The sequence below is a fragment of the Mchenga conophoros genome, linkage group LG1 (genome assembly GCF_057382185.1).
Source record: "Mchenga conophoros isolate Kocher_MC1m ecotype Shallow Benthic linkage group LG1, M_conophoros_male_GT1.1, whole genome shotgun sequence".
Lineage (NCBI taxonomy): Eukaryota > Metazoa > Chordata > Actinopteri > Cichliformes > Cichlidae > Mchenga > Mchenga conophoros.
The window spans coordinates 14,211,415-14,231,439 of NC_140526.1; the positions used below are offsets into that span (position 1 = coordinate 14,211,415).

General features: G+C 37.4%; 1 protein-coding gene across 1 annotated transcript in view; it reads right to left on the minus strand.

The window, feature by feature from the left end:
* The window catches only part of mdga1 (MAM domain containing glycosylphosphatidylinositol anchor 1), a 216,138-nt gene extending 197,464 nt beyond the window's left edge, over positions 1–18,674 (minus strand). The window contains exon 1 of the mRNA XM_085266885.1: positions 18,654–18,674. Coding sequence (XP_085123011.1) covers positions 18,654–18,672 — 19 coding nt within the window. The 5' untranslated portion in view covers positions 18,673–18,674. The remainder of the gene's footprint in view (positions 1–18,653) is intronic.
* Positions 18,675–20,025: the final 1,351 nt, after the last annotated feature.

Sequence of the window (20,025 nt, forward strand, 5' to 3'; positions counted from 1 at the left end):
TTTCTCTTGTCGACTCTTTCCTGGAGTTCGTCCACTGCTGGTACACGCAATTGTCGATGCCAATTACAGCTGAAGGGCGCCCAGAAAGTTATTTTTTCTTTTAGCATAATGGAGGAACCCCGAAAACAGCCATCCCTCTGCATGGACCAATTATTTATGACAGCATAAACAGACCCATTGTTATCCCCGCCCCCCCAACTCGCCTAAGCACGCACATGGTGTCTCTCTCACACACAGATTTACAGTGCCCATCTCTCTCTCTCTCTCTCTCTCTCTCTCTCTCTCTCTCTCTCTCTCTCTCTCTCGGTCTTGTGGGTTCTCAGTGAAGCCACTGGAGGGCGTTTCAGCTCATCGCCACTGTTTGAACGTGCACGTGTGGCATGAGCGTCAGTTGTGCTTGTGCCCGTGTCTGTGTGTGTGCGTGGGGTCCGAAAACAACACGTGTTAAGGGCTCTTGAAGGCAATTTCTGGCCTTCCCACGAACAATGTTGGCTTATCACCAAGCAGCGCATCTGTCTCCACCTGGATTGAATAAAATAGACACTTAAAATATCGAACACACAGAGTAGAGGCGGCAATTCGTCACGAAAGCAAAGCAACAGCCATCGAATTTCTGTAACTGTATTTATGCAACAAAGCAACAACGTTGCAATTTCTTCTCATTTAAAAAATAAACTGTTTCACACAAAATGTGGGTGGTGGGTGGGTTTACCTTTTGGTGATTAATCAGGAAGAGTGGGTGATGAAAAGAAAAGGAAGGAACATGAAACTGCACCTTACACGAAGACAAGAAAAGCGTAGTTATTAGGTTTAGAGGGAACTGCGTGTGAGCTTAAATGCATAACGCGATATAGTTCCTGGTAGAAATATATTAAGGCATCCAGTTTCCATTTTTCTGAGTCATTTATAATGTGACTAGCTTCGTTTATTCTAATAATTTTGCGTGTGACAGAGAAATAGATTCACACTTTAACCTTGAGGCTTTATGTTGTATAACTGTTTTCTTAATATCTTCTTTAGTCTGCTTAATGGGAAAGATTTAGCAGTTTGAGAATATTGCTTAGCTTGTTAAGTTTATGGTGAATGTCATTAAATACAAAGCAGTTGTAAATCATTTTTGGAATTATCTTTGGATACAGTGCAACATTTTTCTCTCACAGACCATTTACCTCTCTCACACAAAATAGAAATACTGAGACTCTGTTTGTATTCCAATATTTCGTCTATCTTTATTGCATCTTATTGTTAAAAACGTAATTTATTCACCTATTGTATTTCTGTCATGAAATATAAACATAGCTATTTGTTGCGTGATTTTTTCACTCAATTTTCTAAGCATCTTTATTATTCCCTATTTAGTTGCATCTGCTAGTGAATAATTTTCATGCAGTTATCAGTAAGTGTACACAGGGTGTAAAACAATATGTTATGCTAGTAGTTTGTGTTTTTGTCCAGCTAGTCCACAAACACAGCTGTGGATGATATGCTTTTCTCAAAGGCACATTGTTTGTCAAGTCCTTGTTTTTCATTTAACTTAGGAGTCCACATTGTTGCAAAACCAGCAGCGCTTCAGTCAAATGTCCTTTTGTCTAATGAGTGAAGGCTCAGAGTGAAAGGCCTTAAAACATCAGTTATCTTTGTTACTATACTTTGAATGGCTTATTCACAAAGTCTCTTTTTCTTCTGAGATGGACAGTGTTGATTACTCCCACATCACAGTGTGAAATGTAATTGAAAATTCACAGACATTGCATTTGTACAGTGGAGGAAACACTAAAATGTTTTTGTTTGTTTGTTTTATTTAACTTCTTCAGGCTTTCAAGTGTTTTTCTATAGACTGTAAGTCTTAAATATAGTTGATTTTGGCAGCACAAAAACATATTTGGAATATAGTTTGAGTAAACCGATTAGGGTTTTTTTTTCTAGCATAATTATAATACTGATCACTGGGAACAAAGTTGTGAGAAAAACAAACTTTTAACGTAAATTGTTTTCTGCCAAATATGGCAGTAACATTTGTACTCTTCAATCATTTCTGGGCAACAGTGAGCAGTGAACATTTGGGGGTTTTCATCTGACATTCCTAAACAGAATCAAGACACTCAGTAATTACTTTGCACTCTCAATTCAAATGAAACCTTTAATCAGAGCAAACAAAATCATGGGTTCTGGCGCAAGTATGTGTCTCTTTCCTTCCTTCCCTTCGTTTTTGCCCCTCATGTTGGGTTGGAGCCAACAGTCTTGGCATGTCTTGCTGAGAGCGCATCATTGCTGCTTAAGGCAATGAATCTCAAAAGACAACATGTTGTAGGAACAACCTTGGGTGGGAGCCACACACACACACACACACACACACACACACACACACACACACACACACACACACACACACACACACACACACACACACACACACACAGAGTAAGTTTTCCATGATTTTAGAGGACTTTACATTGACATTTTCTGCTGAATTAGGTTGAGCACAAACACTATTTACCTACCTGCTAACTAACCTTGATTAACTTGATGCTCAGCCGCAGCTACCACTTGTATTAACCATTCATAACTCTTACATAAAGATAACCTTATTTTGTCTAAAACATGTATTCACTTAAAAACGGATGATTTTATGACTCCTTGTTTTTTGTCCTTTGCAACTAGGTCCTCTCAAAATAAACATATGCACATGCACACATTTGTCCCACCACATTTTTCATTTACTTGTTTTTGTCCGAGAAGGAAGGGTTATGAAATCATTGCAGGTGGTGAGTGAACCAACAAAGACATTAACTCAGACAACAACAAAATGCTACCACGCGTTCACAACAGGTACAATTCCTACAGTTTTGTTACTTGCATTCAAAGGCAAAATTATGGCTGTACTCTCCAATCAAAAATTATATAATAAAAAAAAACTAAGGTAGTGATAACCTGAGCTCTATGGCGTTAATCAAGAATCATGCAAAAGCATATATTACAACCTTTAAATTCCAGTCTAGTTTTTCAGTAATGGAGGGTGAATACTTCAAAGCTAAATGAACAACATGCACACCGAAATGCAGTTGAGTAAAAATTCTGGAAAAATGGAAGCTGTTTGCAAGCTGCAATTTCCCAGCTCCCACGGTTTTCTAAGTGCACCAAAGCCTTTCTTTTTTAATAACAAAATACCTTGCTTTCTGTAATGCTTTAAATATGTAGGTACAGCACACAAAATCCAGACCTTGCAGAATACTGAGGTCACAATTCTTCATTTAAAACGAGACATAGCAATTCTGTACTTTTGTTTAAAAAAAAAAAGGAAAATAAATAAATAAGCATAAATAAGCACATTCATTGCAAAAACTCTCAGTGGACCTTTGAAAGAAGTAAAAGGCTCACACACTGTTCTTTTTGTGAACAGAACTACAACTGGTAACATCTCAAGATGAATAAAATCCCCGTTGGTGCCTTAAAATGTAGCCTACTGTCTGCCAAAGCTTTTATTTTGGTACCACATCCGAACACCACAGACTGTAATGTGATCTGAGGTGCCTGGTTAAAATTTTTCTGGTATCATGCTCTGTAATTGATGTTCCCATCAGTGTAATTCAATCAGAGCTCAAAGTACTGTATATCAGCGCCAAGCACTTTCCCCACACAGAAACAGCTAAATGGACAGAAAAGATACACTTGAGACCAGTGATAATTTAATTGTGTGTTCAGTGTGTGTGTGTGTGTGAGTCTGTGTGTGCATGTGTGTGTGCGTGCATGTGCCAGACACAATAGAGAAAAGAAAAGCAATATCACTCTGTTAAACTGAGATGTGATAACAGGCATCTCAACTTGACAATGCAACACATCGTATAGAGAGGAAAGACATTCAGACTTCAGACATTATATATAAATATTTCTAAGTATATTTTTTAACAGTATATGTTTAGGTCAATGCAAAGAATTGTGTTTTTGAATTTCACCAAAAATATTTGTTTATATATATTAATATGGGCTTTAAGTCTTAACTTCAATTGGACAACTTGAATCACAATGTTCATATAATAATTACAGAATTACAGCCATTTTTTGAACTCTTTCACTATTATCAATTGATAAACATAGACCATTTCTTCATTATTTTTTCACAAAGGAACATTTAAAAGGTCTTGATGTAATTTCAGCTGTGGTATTTGCATTGGAAACCTGTTACTGTAAATCTGTGATATTCGGTAAAAGGAGCATTTAATGCAAGCAGGTAAATAAGTAAAGTTTATTTATTAAGCACAGGCAAACGGTCACAAAGCACTGTACACCAAAAGAGTAAAATAAATAAGTACATTAAGTGCCATAATAGCCGGTAAAAGGTCATCCTTAAGCCACATCAACAAAGAAATCTATTAGTGAGAAAGTGGGAAAGTTGGGAAGAGCCAAATAAACAAAATACAATATATTGAGAAAACCTTTTGGTGACGGTGAAAAACATTCCACAGTCCCAAAAATGGAAAGGCTGGAGAAGACTTTGCAAAAAAAAGGGGGGGAAGAGAGCTTCAGAACAGTGAAACTAAGGTCAAGCTGTACCAGAATGACAGGAAGAAAAACGTGTGGAGAAAACTTAGAAGGGCTCATGGTCTGAAGCATACTACATCATCTTTAAAACTCAGTAGATGCATGGGCATGCGTAGCTTCCAGTGGCACTGGGTCACTGCAGTTTATTGATGATGTGACTGCAGACAAAAGCAGCTGGATGAATTCTTAAGAGGACAGAGCTACTTTTTGTGCTTGAATTCAGCCAGATGTAGCAGCGTATATTCAACAGTGGTTCATAGTACAGATGGGCAACAAGCAAAAAGATAATGTGAAAGCTTTCCCAGGTCAAGAAATTAAGTAAATAAACTTATATTAACCTTTTTATAGCCATAGAAAAAGGTGAACCATGCAATATTTTTATTTAAATGCTCATATCAAAGTTTAAGCTCATATTCTTTATATAACTAATTTTCATTTTCATAAAAAGCTGAATGTCAAAAGATAAAATTGACTAAACATATCCTGTAGAGCAGGGGTCAGCAACCTTTAACACCCAAAGAGCCATTTGGACCTGGTTTCCACGCAAAAGAAAACACTGGGAGCCGCAAATACTTTTTGAAATCTAAAATGAAGATAACGCTGTATATATTAATTTTTTTACCTTTATGCTTTGGTAAGTAAGTAAATAAAGTTTATTTATTAAGCGCTTTTCACAGACAGGCAGTCACAAAGCGCTGTACACAAAGATTAAAATAAACAATACAATCAATAGACATTATACACAATGTAAAAGATCAAATGTAAATAATGTAAAGAATATAAAATACGTAGATCAACAAAAGGCTTGTTTGAAAAGAAAAGTTTTTAACTGCTTTTTAAAAGAATCCACAGAACAACTAAGGTGTGTTGCTTATGAAATCCATGAAGTGCTAAAGAGAAAATTACATTTTATTTATGTAATTAACACATTTTGAACTCTTAAAAGAAATATAACAAAAGGGAAGACACCCAGCTGAACTAAAATGATCCATGTAGCAAACAAAAACTGCTGTGAGCCGCCACCCTCATATCGCCTTTGGGCTTTTGGAGCCTTGACCTGACTTTTAAAAAATTATTGGGAAAAAAGCACTATGCTGCTAAAAAAAAAAAAAAAAAAAGATATTTGCAAAATTCTGCCTAAATGTATATTTTACCTGGTTAATGTGTGTGGCGGGGCGTGGTCTGCAGCGCCGCTGCATGGGAGTCGGACGCACCTAACCAATATAACATCTCCACATTCACAAATATACATTTCTGACATTCAAAAACAAAACAAAAACAAATCAGCGACCAATATAGCCACCTTTCTTTGCAAGGACACTCAAAAGCCTGCCATCCATGGATTCTGTCAGTGTTTTGATCTGTTCACCATCAACATTGCGTGCAGCAGCAACCACAGCCTCCCACACACTGTTCAGAGAGGTGTACTGTTTTCCCTCCTTATAAATCTCACATTTGATGATGGACCACAGGTTCTCAATGGGGTTCAGATCAGGTGAACAAGGTGGCCATGTCATTAGTTTTTCTTCTTTTATACCCTTTCTTGCCAGCCACGCTGTGGAGTACTTGGACGCGTGTGATGGAGCATTGTCCTGCATGAAAATCATGTTTTTCTTGAAGGATGCAGACTTCTTCCTGTACCACTGCTTGAAGAAGGTGTCTTCCAGAAACTGGCAGTAGGACTGGGAGTTGAGCTTGACTCCATCCTCAACCCGAAAAGGCCCCACAAGCTCATCTTTGATGATACCAGCCCAAACCAGTACTCCACCTCCACCTTGCTGGCGTCTGAGTCGGACTGGAGCTCTCTGCCCTTTACCAATCCAGCCACGGGCCCATCCATCTGGCCCATCAAGACTCACTCTCATTTCATCAGTCCATAAAACCTTAGAAAAATCAGTCTTGAGATATTTCTTGGCCCAGTCTTGACGTTTCAGCTTGTGTGTCTTGTTCAGTGGTGCTCGTCTTTCAGCCTTTCTTACCTTGGCCATGTCTCTGAGTATTGCACACCTTGTGCTTTTGGGCACTCCAGTGATGTTGCAGCTCTGAAATATGGCCAAACTGGTGGCAAGTGGCATCTTGGCAGCTGCACGCTTGACTTTTCTCAGTTCATGGGCAGTTATTTGGCGCCTTGGTTTTTCCACACGCTTCTTGCGACCCTGTTGACTATTTTGAATGAAACGCTTGATTGTTCAATGATCACGCTTCAGAAGCTTTGCAATTTTGAGACTGCTGCATCCCTCTGCAAGATATCTCACTATTTTTGACTTTTCTGAGCCTGTCAAGTCCTTTTGACCCATTTTGCCAAAGGAAAGGACGTTGCCTAATAATTATGCACACCTGATATAGGGTGTTGATGTCATTAGACCACACCCCTTCTCATTACAGAGATGCACATCACCTAATATGCTTAATTGGTAGTAGGCTTTCGAGCCTATACAGCTTGGAGTAAGACAACATGCATGAAGAGGATGATGTGGACAAAATACTCATTTGCCTAATAATTCTGCACTCCCTGTATGTTCTACCTTTTTGCTCACTTCATTCTTTTTCTCTATTGATTGTTCTGCAACAGCAAAAATATTCTGTATATGTAAAAGTGTCTGTTTAAGAAGAATACGTGAGTGTTGCTCTCGATGTGTTACTAGCGTAGAACAGCATCAGTTACTCTCGGCACTGATTCTACTAGTCTCTGCAAGTCTAGTGGAGCAAGTACTGGGAACATCATTCTTGTATGAGATGTGGTGCTGGAGGGTACTGTTTAACACATGCATCCAAAATCACTCATAGCAAATTATTGTGATCCAGTGACTGGGAAGGTCATAGCATGTGAGTCACCTCATTTTCATACTCATCAAGGCATTTAGTGACCCTTTGTGTCCTGTTAATGGGAGCATTTTATCCTAGAGAAAGCACTCCCATCAGGCTGGAAATTTTTCATCCTTGAATAAAGCTGATCACTCGGAATAAATCTGTATTGATTTGCAGTGACCCTCTCCTTTAAGGTGACAAGTGGATCCAAAACATGCCTCCATGCCACCTTCTCCCAGTTCTTCGTAGACCAGCAGTGCTGATGTCACAAATGGGACTTCATCTTTATATATGGAGCACTGACTTTTTCATTCACCTGTGGAAGAGTCATTCTTCTGTTTCATATCACACTAATGCACAAGCATCAAGGTCATCAAATGTGCAGCGAGAACCACAATTTCTAACTGTAAAGACTTTTTTTCTTTTCTTTTTCTACTTATGTCTATTGATTTAGTTGCAAATATCCTATTGGAACACTCACCAGCTGCTCAGTATTTGTGACTGAAGCTCCAACCATCCATGCTTCAATGATACATTAAGCCTTCTTTCAGAATCACTTAGATATTTTTCACTTTTGATCTTAATACAACAGAAACAACGGGACCTGCTCAGCAGTTTCATTAATGTAACATAGCTGGTAACTGCTCACTTGTATTAAGCACCACTCTTGTGCTGATTCACCTGAATTCACTGTGTTTCTCCACAGATTTATATATGTGTGTTTTTAATTTTCATTATGTTGTATCTATTCAATTCCAACACATTTAGGAAAAACGTCGCAAAGGCATCAAGCCATTCTTAACCATTCGTCATCTTTTACCTATCGTGTTGCTCTTTTAGCCACTGAGAGCAGGTTGAAGCCAGCTAGCTGTAAAGAGGCTCATTATGTATACTTGTTATTCTCCATTTATTTAATTTAGAGGTGGATGTAACTTTATATAATGGGCTCATTGTCCTCATAAATTGAATGCATAAGAACAAAGAAAAGAAAAACAGTTCATATCCTTTCATCTTGCCTTGAGAGCCATTTGTTAGATAGGCTATCTCTCCTCAACAATGTTTAAGAAAATCTATTTCCAAGTTGATTTTTTTTTATTATTTTTTTTTATTTTTATTGATTAGCATTCAAATATCTCAGTGAAGACAGAACAAAGCAAGAAAGCATGAGACAAGGCTAATCAAAAGGTATTGGCTGAAGCATTTGCTTATTACGCCAACCCTTTTCACAAAATATCTTTTTGCATGCAGCTCCTGTACACAGGGCTTGAAGAAAATAATAAAACAAAGCAAAAACTAAACAAACAAACAAACAAACAAGAAAAAAAACTTTCCACCTTAGATAAGTAACTACATCAAAGCAAAAGAATCAAGAGGTTTTTTTTTTTGGGTTTTTTTTGCTCTTTTCATTCTTGATTTATATATTTTTCTAATACTCTATTTTTAAACATATTTTTAAACAAGGAAAATGAACTACACCTTTTTAAATCACTGTCATAACTATTCCACAGGTTAACTCCTCTAATAGAAACACATCTCTGCTTTATATTTGTCCTCATCTTGTTTTTTATTTTTAAGAAATCTGTTCCCCTTAAGTCATATTGACTCTCTCTGACTTTGAACAGCTTCTGAGTACTGGGGCAAAGCAAGTTATTTTGTGCTTTATACATTATCTGTGCCATTTTATAGTCAACTAAATCATAAAATTTCAGGGTATTCAGATTAATAAACAAAATGTTAGTTGGTTCTATATAGTTTGATTGGTTTATAATTCTTATAGCTCTTTTTTGTAACTTGAAAATAAAGAGTGTTCGTTTTATATGCATTAACACATATCTCCAGACAGTAAGTCATATATGGAAGCAACAGAGTACAATAAAGTGTGTATAATGATTTTTTGTTCAGGACATGCTTTGTTTTATAGAGAATAGCAATGGTTTTTGACATTTTTGTTTTCACATGGTTTATATGAGACTTCCAACTCAGCTTATCATCAATTATCACTCCAAGAAATTTATTTTCGTACACTCTTTCAATTTCAGTTCCATTAACCCTTATTTTAGATACATTTTTCATTTGTCTAGTGCCAAAAATAATCAATTTAGTTTTCTTTACATTTAATGATAACTTATTTACATCAAACCAGTTTTTTAATATATTTAACTCCTTTTCTGCTGTAGTCAGAAGCTGTTCTAGGTTTTTATCTGAGCAGTACAGAGTGGTATCATCAGCAAACAATACACATTTTAACAGTTTGGAAATGCTACATATGTCATTTATATATAATATAAATAATTTAGGGCCCAGCACAGAGCCCTGAGGAACACCACAAGTTACCTTCAACTGCTTAGATTTTACATTATTGAATTCGACATATTGATATCTTTCATCCAGGTAACTTTTCATCCACTTGTATGCTATCCCTCTTATGCCATATCTCTCTAGTTTATTCATTAATATAGAATGATCAATTGTATCAAACGCTTTTTTTAAGTCTATAAAAACACCAACAGTATATTCCTTATTATCTATAGCATTAGATATCCCTTCAACAAGTTCCATCACTGCCATCGAAGTGGACCTTTTCACTCTAAAGCCATATTGGTTATCACTTAGGAGATTATGCTTCTCAATATATTTATCAAGTCTATTAACAAATAACTTTTCTAAAATTTTTGAGAACTGTGGGAGTAGTGATATTGGCCTATAATTGGTAAACTGACATCTCTCTCCGTTTTTATGGATTGGAATAACTTTTGCTATTTTCATTTGTGAGGGAAACACACCAGTTTGAAAGGACAGATTACAAATGTATGCGAAAGGTTGCACTATATATTCTATAATACTTTTAACTAATATCATGTCAATATCAAAACAGTCAGTGGACTTTTTATTTTTAAATGTCTTCACAATGTTAATTATTTCTCTATGAGTTACAGCACCAATAAACATGGAGGACACATTCTGAGTAATATGTTTATTTAGGTCGTTATTATTTCTTAACTCTGGAATTTCTTTTGCTAAATTAAAGCCAACATTTACAAAGAAATCATTAAATTCATTTGCAATGTCTTTAGTTTTATCAAGCACAATATCTTTATCTTTTTTAAAATAATCTGGATAATTCTTATTTTTTGAGCCCTTTTTGATTATACTGTTTAATATCCTCCATGTTTCTTGTGTGTTACTTCTACTTTGCTCCAATAATTTGTGGTAATATTCTTTCTTACTTGTTCTTATAATATTTACTAATCTATTTTTATATAACTTGTACTTTATTTCAGCATCTTTTGTCCTCTGTTTTATGAATCTCTTATATAGATTATTTTTCTTTTTACATGCATCTTCTATCCCCTTTGTGATCCATGGCTTATTTGATCTGTGATGCTTTCTAGTGATCTTCATTAAAGGACAATGTTTTTCATATAGTGAAATTACAGTTGATAAGAATGCATCATATGCACTATTTGAATCTTCATTTGCAAAAACCTCGTTCCAATTGTGTTCCTTTAAGTCCACCTGGAGGGCAGCAATGGCTCTTGTTGTTCTATGTCGTATCATATCAAATATTTGATTCTTTTGTTTCGTTTTAATCCCAAAATAATTTTGAACAATTGCAAAAACAGGAAGATGATCGCTTATATCAGTTATAAGAAGTCCACCTACTATTTCATGGTCAATTTTATTTGTGAATATATTATCTATCAATGTAGCTGTATCAATTGTTATTCTACTTGGTTTTATAATTACAGGGAAAAGGGAGTTACTATACATTGTATTTATGAAATCTGTTGTTTTCTGATGTCCATTTGGGTTTAGCAAATCTATATTAAAATCACCACAAATTATTTGCACTTTTTTATCATTTAGGTTGCTAAACATAGCAGCAAGTTTTTCATTGAATATCTCAAGGCATGAACCTGGTGTCCTATAGATGCAACTTATAATTATATTGTTAGCTTTTTCAACATGAATTTCAATAGTGACACATTCCAATACGTTATCTATGGTGCTTGACATACATTCAATCAGACTACATTTCAAAACTTTATCTACAGTACATATAAAGCAACACCGCCTCCTTTTTTATTCACCCTGTTCATTGTAAATAATTCGTATCCTTCCAGTCCCATTGCACTAACTTTCTCATTATCGAGCCATGTTTCTGATATTGCAATTATGTTAAACTTTTTTAACTTACTTAAACATTCTGTAATTTTAGAAAAATTTTTATACAGGCTTCTACTATTGAAATGTATGACCGACAATGCATTTTCCATTTTAATATTCACATTGAATTGGTCATCTGTATAGTACTCACAAGTATTATTGGTGTTATTGTAGAAGTGGGTATCTGGGTCAATGTTACTTTCAGGGTCATGCATGTTGTGCTCTGCATAGTTAAACGTTTTGAAGTTCGTTTTCTCAGTGTGTGTGGCAAAATAACCACCTTGACAGTCCTTTTCATAATCAAAGTCTTCCTCTTCAATATCTCTGAATGGAAACCTATAATCTGTGTCCAAACTTGTCATTTATGTGTTTTTGTTTTTGTTGTTTCCATTGTTTTTGAGCCGTAAGGCCAGAAACACTTTCCATACCCATTGTTCATTATCCAATCGTCACTTTTCCAATAGATTCCATAGCAGATTCCTGATTATTTATATTGCTCTAAGTCTTTGAGTTCTTTTATCATCACAACTTTCGCTTCTTCGGGATTGCCATTTAGTCTTATCATTACTTTGCAGTTCCTCGTCCATGTCGCTTGTATCTTATTTTGTTTTCTCAGGCTGCATGCCTGTCTTGCAATTTCAGAAGTCTTTTTCGTTAAATGTTCATTTAAATACACACCAAGTAGCGAAATAAAGAAAAAAAATGGCAACAGCACCATAGAAAAGTGGACCAGTGGCAGACGTATGCTTTCTTGCTTTGGTATATACAGGGGTGTGTACTGAGCCCTCTCCTGTACTCACTCTACACCTACGACTGCACAGCCACTAACAACTCCAACATCATTGTGAAGTTTGCGGACGACACTACAGTGGTGGGTCTTATCACCAATGGTGATGAGACGGCCTACAGGGAGGAGGTCAGCGCCCTGACCCACTGGTGTCAAGACAACCATCTCACCCTCAACGTCGCAAAGACAAAGGAGTTGATAGTGGACTTTCGGAGGTGCAGAGAAGTACACACCCCCATCACCATCAACGGCGCTGCTGTGGAGAGAGTGAGCAGCTTCCGGTTCCTTGGCGTACATCTGGCTGAGGATCTTACGTGGTCAGTACACACAAACAAAACAGTGAAGAAGGCGCAGCAGCGCCTCTTCTTTCTCAGGAGACTGAAAGATTTGGCATGAACCCCCGCATCCTCAGGACCTTCTATCACTGTGCCATTGAGAGCATCCTCACTGGATGCATCACCACCTGGTATGGCAACAGCACCGCCTACAACTGCAAAGCTCTCCAGCGAGTAGTGCGGTGCTCTGAACGGATAATTGGAGGTGAGCTTCCCTCCCTCCAAGACATCTACAGGAAGCAGTGCCTGAGGAAAGCAGGGAGGATCATCAAGGACTCCAGTCACCCCAGCCATAAACTGTTCAGACTACTTCCATCAGGAAGGAGGTTCTGCAGCATCCGGTCCCGAACCAGCAGACTGAGAGGCAGCTTCTTCCACCAGGCCATCAGACTGCTGAACACTTCATAGACACCTCACCTTCACTACTGGAACTTCAACTTCAACATTATGCACTCCATACTGTACAGTAATGCCACTGTTTTGCACATGTCTCAACTCTGTATATTTTTATATATTTTATTTTATTGTTTACTCTATTTAATTTGTAAAATATGTGTATACACACACACACACACGTAGAAAAATATTTAGTATACACATCCAGAAATGCATATACTATTATATATTGTACATATATTTATTAGTTTCAGATTTAGCCATTCTTGTATTTTGCTTGTTTACGTTGTTGTATTTTGCACAACTCTGTTGCTTGTGAAGCTCACACACAAGAATTTCACTCACATGTACTGTACCAATGTACCTGCACATGTGATGTGACAATAAAAGTGATTTGATTTGATTTGATATATTGTCTTTTAAAGCTGTTCTGCTCTATGCAGATTATCCCAAGCAAAAGAGGCTTTCATTTGTGTGTGGAAACAACAGAAATTCTGTAGTCCCCTAAAGCTGATGGCTTGCATGTTTCACTAACATAGTCACCAAAAAAAAAAAGGAAAAAAAAATGTTGTCATTAGTCACAATTTACAAATGTGTGTGCGTGTATAGGGACAGAGACATGGAGTGTGGGTATATCTGTCCACAACTGTGCGACACTAGCCGGTCCATGTCAAACTCTCCACCAATCCAATACCCACACATCTGTGTGCAAAACACACATGCACATACGTCCAAGAAAGGGTCATTTTTCACTGGGTAATTGGCGGCGAGGCACATTGCCCTTGGGATTCGATAATTCATAACCTCCTCCCATCCGATATTGGATAGCTAGTAGAAATGGGCTGAGACAAGGGGTGGTGTGCACAGCGCAGAGAGGAGGGGGTGGCTGCATCATTAGAGAGGAGAGGTAATGGCTCTTATTGATTCTGCCCCACCGGGCTCCCTCACCATTTCATGTTTAAAACAACACTGATCCTCATTACCCAGGCAGCCACCAATGCCCTGATAAAGAAGAGAGAAAAGACACAGTGAAACACGATGAGGAGAGAGTGAGGAGAGGAAAAGGAGGATGGCAGGAGAGGAGGGGTAAAAGAAAGCATTAGAGAAGATGAGAGTGGAGAGGGAGGAAAGGAGAGAGGCGGAAAAGGAAAAAAATAATCAGGAGAAAGGATGAAAGTGAGTGCACAGCTTGTGTTTTGCTGTCTTAATGCCTCACTTTGAGTGGTATAAGTAATTACTGTCACCCTTTAATGCGTGTAATGCATTATTACTTGTTCAAATCTCCCTTTCCCCTCATCCTCCACCCCCTGTAGTGTGTAATAAGACTAAAGAATTGACTCAAAGCAGACTGCTTGGATCTGTCTAATAATTCTCTGTGCTATTATCCTCTCTTTGCTGCTAACACACAGCGCTCTCTGTGTGTTTGGCCACCGGCAAACATTATCATTACTGCAACTGTGGTATAAGACCAGCTCTAATGTCTTCTTTCTCCCTCTCTCTTTACTCTCTCCTTGACTCTTTCCAAATTTGAGGTTTTATTATAAGAAGGTAATTTGCCTGATCAAATTGCTTCAAACTAACAACTGGAGAATCAAATATTTTATTATTTTCCAAGTCTGTATTTGCTGCTGAAGAACTTTTTTTTTTTTTTAAGTCTGGCCATAAATCGAGTCAATTGGCAGTTCTAATTGTCTGAAATGTTGTTTTGTTTTGTGTTTTGCTGGGACAGAGGTAAGTTAAACCCGTCATTAAATTTCAATTCTTTTTCAAATGCCATCTGGGTCAAGAATCAACATCTATTCATTTATTTATTCTCTTCTGCTTATATAATTCAGGGTCGCAGGGGAGCGATATATATATATGGCAAAAAATTATATTTTGCATGGCTGAAGTAGAGCTTCAACATGCAACAAGAAGAAATAGGAGTGAGGCAAAAAACATTTGAGCATGCAATCTATTGAAAACAACACTTAAATTGAAACATACTGTTTTACACCTGATCAAAAGTTTAGGACCACACCTCCAAAAAAACCCTGTAAAACCCCCCAAAACAGAAATCAAAGTTCTGAACATGAACTCAGTAATGAGTAGCTCCACCGTTATTGTTGATCACTTCAAAAAAATTGTTGCGGCATGCTTGATGCAGGAGTTTTCATGATGAGAGTAGGAACATTTCTCCAAGTGGTGAAGACAGCCGCACGAAGGGCGGATAGTTGTCCATTTTTGTAAATTTCCCTTGCCATCCATCAATAAAAGGTTCTCAATTGGATTTAGATCAGGGGAACATGCAGGATGGTCCAAAAGAGTGATGTTATTCTCCTGGAAGAAGTCCCTTGTCCCCTTTAATTACATAGGACATCCAAGGAAGAGTCTCCAGAATTAGACGCCTACTGGCTAAAGAAGCTGACTGCACTCCACAAACGTCTGGCAGCACAGATGAACCAGCTGCTAGTCGATGAGAGACACCCGGAATGGCTAACCATAGGATGGACAGTCCTCAACGACCCCCAGAAGGGACCGGTCCCATCCAACTACAAGCCAATAACCTGCCTCAGTACCACATGGAAGCTCCTGTCAGGCATCATAGCAGCTAAGATGAACACACACGAGGCTCAATACATGAGTGGAGCTAAGAAAAGAATGGGCTACTACACTACTACTACTACTACTGATAGACCGAGCAGTCGACCTAGACCGCAAGACTAGGCTGACCAACCTCTGCATTGCCTGGATAGCCTACAAGAAGGCCCATGACTCGATGCCCCACACCTGGATCCTGGAATGCCTAGAACTATAGAAGATCAGCAGGACCCTAAGAGCTTTCATCAGAAACTCAAGAGGGACGTGACAAACAACACTAGAGGCCAACTTCAAGCCTACAGCACACGTCACCATCATGTGCGGGATCTACCAAGGAGATGCTCTGTCCCCACTGCTGTTCTGCATAGGCCTGAACACCCTTATCATTAACGAGATTGGCTACGGATACCGACTACGGAACGGAGCAGTTGTCAGCCACCTCCTCTACATGGATGACATCAAGCTGTATGCCAAGAGTGAATGAGACATTGTTTCACTGATCCACACCACCAGGACATACAGTAATGACATGTATATTTGTATGTGTGTGGGTGTGTGTTCCTCTTTACCTCTTACCTCAAGCTTAAAAATAGCTGAGCAGAGGTGTACAGCATGAGCAAAAGTGTTAGGTACTTGCAACTTGCATAAGATTCCAACTGTGTGTGAGATGGGTATGACAAATTGCTATCACGTTCTTAATATTATACCTACTGTGGATATTTGTAATAGTATGTAACATCTACTTTTGAAATTAGCATGGTTGAATCACCGTTGTTGCCGTTATTGTAGAATCAAAACTGGAACATTTTGACTTATACGAATTTATTCACTAGACCTGCCAGAGATATGAATTTAGTCGAAGGCTTATTATCCTCACCTGACAAACAGTCACCACCAACAACTTTAATTTTTAATATATTTTTTACAATAAAAAACAGACAGCAGTTCTGAAACTGTGTGATAGCATCTGTTGGTTGGGCATTGAGCAACTGTAGGTGGGGTGTGGAACCTCAGGGGAAAAATAAAAAGTGATACTGAGTTGAATGAGTATGATTTATTTATAGAAAACCAGGAGTTTGCTGATGCTATCATGTTGATCTTTTTTGGTTTAAAAAAACCCCCAAAACTTTGATGCTTTTTTTATTGTTTGTGATTGGAAGAAAATGTGAAGTGAGGCATAACTGAAAAAGTCTGAGAACTGCTTTAACCCCAGTAAACTTACTATTTTGCTCTTCTCCTTCTCTTGTGCTGCTAACATGCACTGTTACTTTCAGTTCATCTGGATTAACAATTAGATGCAGACAAAAACTAAATAAAGAGATGAAAGTTATCAGGCGAAGGTCCCAAAGGAAAGTTGCTTGTATCAACTGAACACTACACACATGGATTTTGCCAGATTAATTTTAGGTGAAGCTGCCTTCATATAAAGTTTGACAACTAATTAAAAGTGACAAATTGCAATGCATGACTGTTTATTTCATGCTATATGTATATAAATCTTGTATGCGCTCCAAAATAATCATGTTACTATATCTTTTATTCAGTCATGAATTACACAATTTATTGTAGTGAAGGTCAAATGATTTCAGTGGCTGTAAGCATGGATTTGTCAGCACTTTTCAAGATGAATGCATCCTTAGTGCATTAATACACCGAAGCATGTACCATACTCAAGAGTATTTTTCAGGTTTTATCTTACATTTTACTAACTCATTGGCCTAAATAATGATTACTGTGAGCATCCTTTATTTTTGCACATCCATTACTCTGTGTGTTTTACAATCCGTGATATTGACTACTGCTACACAGAGACTTTCCTTCATCGGAAAACAATCCAGTAGATGGTAACTGCAGGTTGGTATCATAACCTTGTTGCATTTTCAAGTAAAGCAACTTCCAGTGTGGCAGTATGAATACTGACAACAACCACGAGTAATAAGAAAACCTGACTGAACACGGAGCTTGCCCTCTCTTGGTTGTTCTATGTGCATGCTACACTGGTAAACATATTGGACAGACACATACTGATCAACCAACAAACATGATCAGAACTACCAGTTTATGTCACCACTTGTTAAAAAAAGCTCTCACTGTGGGCTGAAAAATTGTTTTGAAGTTTGTTAAAGTTACAGTCAAACAGCAGGTTTGCAGCTAATTTCCCCCCATATACAGAAAGCAGCCACATACATAGCACGCTAAAGGCAGAGAGGAAGAGAACTTGTAAGCATCCACTTTCCATGAACGGACATTTAAATTTATGCCTGTAGATTCGGACTTAATATGAAGGATCATGCCAGTGTTATATCATTGGAGAAGAGCTCTCCTTTACAAAAGAACAAAAATATGAAGGAAAGAGACAACACCTCACAGCAAGTTACTGATGTGTACTGCAGCACAGGTCACTCTTTTATAGTGCTTTTTGGCTTATTCATTAAAAAGTTAACTATGCAAAGGCAAGTATTTCACAATGAACTCAATTTTACTCTAATCCTATTTAGCAGAATTAGCTTCATATAAAATATAAATCAACTCATAAGTGTGATTTAGCTACAGTGAATTAGCTCCAGCTGTGGTGTACAATTTAATGATTAAAGATGTGTTTGAAGTATATAATGGAAAACATTTGTACTTTTACTACAGTAAAAATCTGTTTTTACAGAATTTACTGCAGTATTACTACTTTTATATAAGAATCAGAATTTGATCAGAGCATTTGTTCAGTGTTTATTGAAACAGTGAACAATCATTTTACTAATAATTACAGATCTAAGCACCAACCAGAAACAGCACTTTAATGTTGTTCTCTTTGTGAACACTATTAAGATTTGTAAATAAACAAATACATAAACTTATCAAACAAAAATGTAAAATAAAGAAGGAAAGAAAATTGTGCTAGGAATATTTGAGCAGTGACAACAGACAGCAGATAGATATGTGGTGTTTTCCTGTGGTTTGCGGTCTAGGGCAGGAACCAGAGTGATGTCAACAACCTTGACTATCTTATCAGACACTAGTTCAGATCAGACAAATGAGCTTCTTACCAAAGACAGCCTGCCACATCTTCTTCTCCTGTCCACTCCACAGACTGCCGGTTTACAGAATCTGCCTTTGTACACAAACAGCAAAAAATAACAATTGATAGTTAGCTTACATTGCCTTCACGATGTAACTCAATTTAGCATTGTAACCTGCACTTAGAACTCAGTTTCCTGCAATCTGCAATCTACTGACATCTAGTGGTGAATATTTTCCACACTGTAACTTTAAGAAGAGTAGAAGAGTTTACCATTGGGCTGAAATTTCACTTAAAAAACTACGATTTAATTAAGCACTTTATAAATGCCTCCTGTCATAATCGAAACGTAAGATTTAGAGTCTTCTGGCATGCATTGCATCGGTAGGTGTGATGGCCAAACCCGTGGCCACACTCTAAAGTCAGTAACTCTTATATTTTCATTTCTTCATTTGAACACAGTAACACACTTTGGTTTCCAATCACTTTATTGATTGGTTTGGATACATTTGTTCTATTTGTAAGTGCGCACATTTAGTTTACTTATGTATTCATACCACTTCATTACTTTGATTTTTGACTAACCTTTGTCTTTTATTTCTTACCTGCCATCATCCCTGGGAGTTACTGGACAAAAGATGGTAGCCAGGGTTTGAAACCATTAAATGCAAAGAGGGATAATTGGACCACACCACCACTTCCTGCTGAAGGGGGGAATGTGTGTTTTCTTTCATTTAAAAACAAAGTATTTGTATCTAATTAAATATTTGAGTTTAGGGTTTAATGGTTTTGATTTTCTTCTTTAGTGTTTAGTTTATTAAAAAACTAGATTGTACTGCATTGTGTTGTGATTTATGATTGTTGTTACCCCCTCATATGTCACAATGGTCTGATCAGCCATTATATATACCCTTGTATGTCATTTCATGTTTAGGTCAGTTGTGTTTGTTAAGTCAGTCAGTTTGTTCAGTCTTGTTTCTTTGACCTCTTTCATGAGCTCAACATTTATTACTTTTGTAAATCTAATTTTTGGGGTTTAAATAAATGGAAACCATATTTTTCTAATAATTCCTGGGACTCCTCCTGTTTTTCAACTCGGTCCATCACAGTAGGCCACGGCCAAATAATTCAAACGCTTGAGCAAAATAAGACAGCTTATTCAGCTGGGCCCAGCACAGGACCAACTGGGCATACTGCACAATACAGTTGGCTATATCATGCGACCCACTTGGCAGCGCAACAGTTTTATTTTGAAGAATTTATAAAAATATTAAAAATAAAATTTCATAAGACACTTAAAATATAAGCATAATTTTTCAGTAACTACCATACACCTCTGTAAGTTTTAGCTGGTCCAGTATTCCACGACCAGGACAACAACCAGCCAGCCGCGCCTGAGT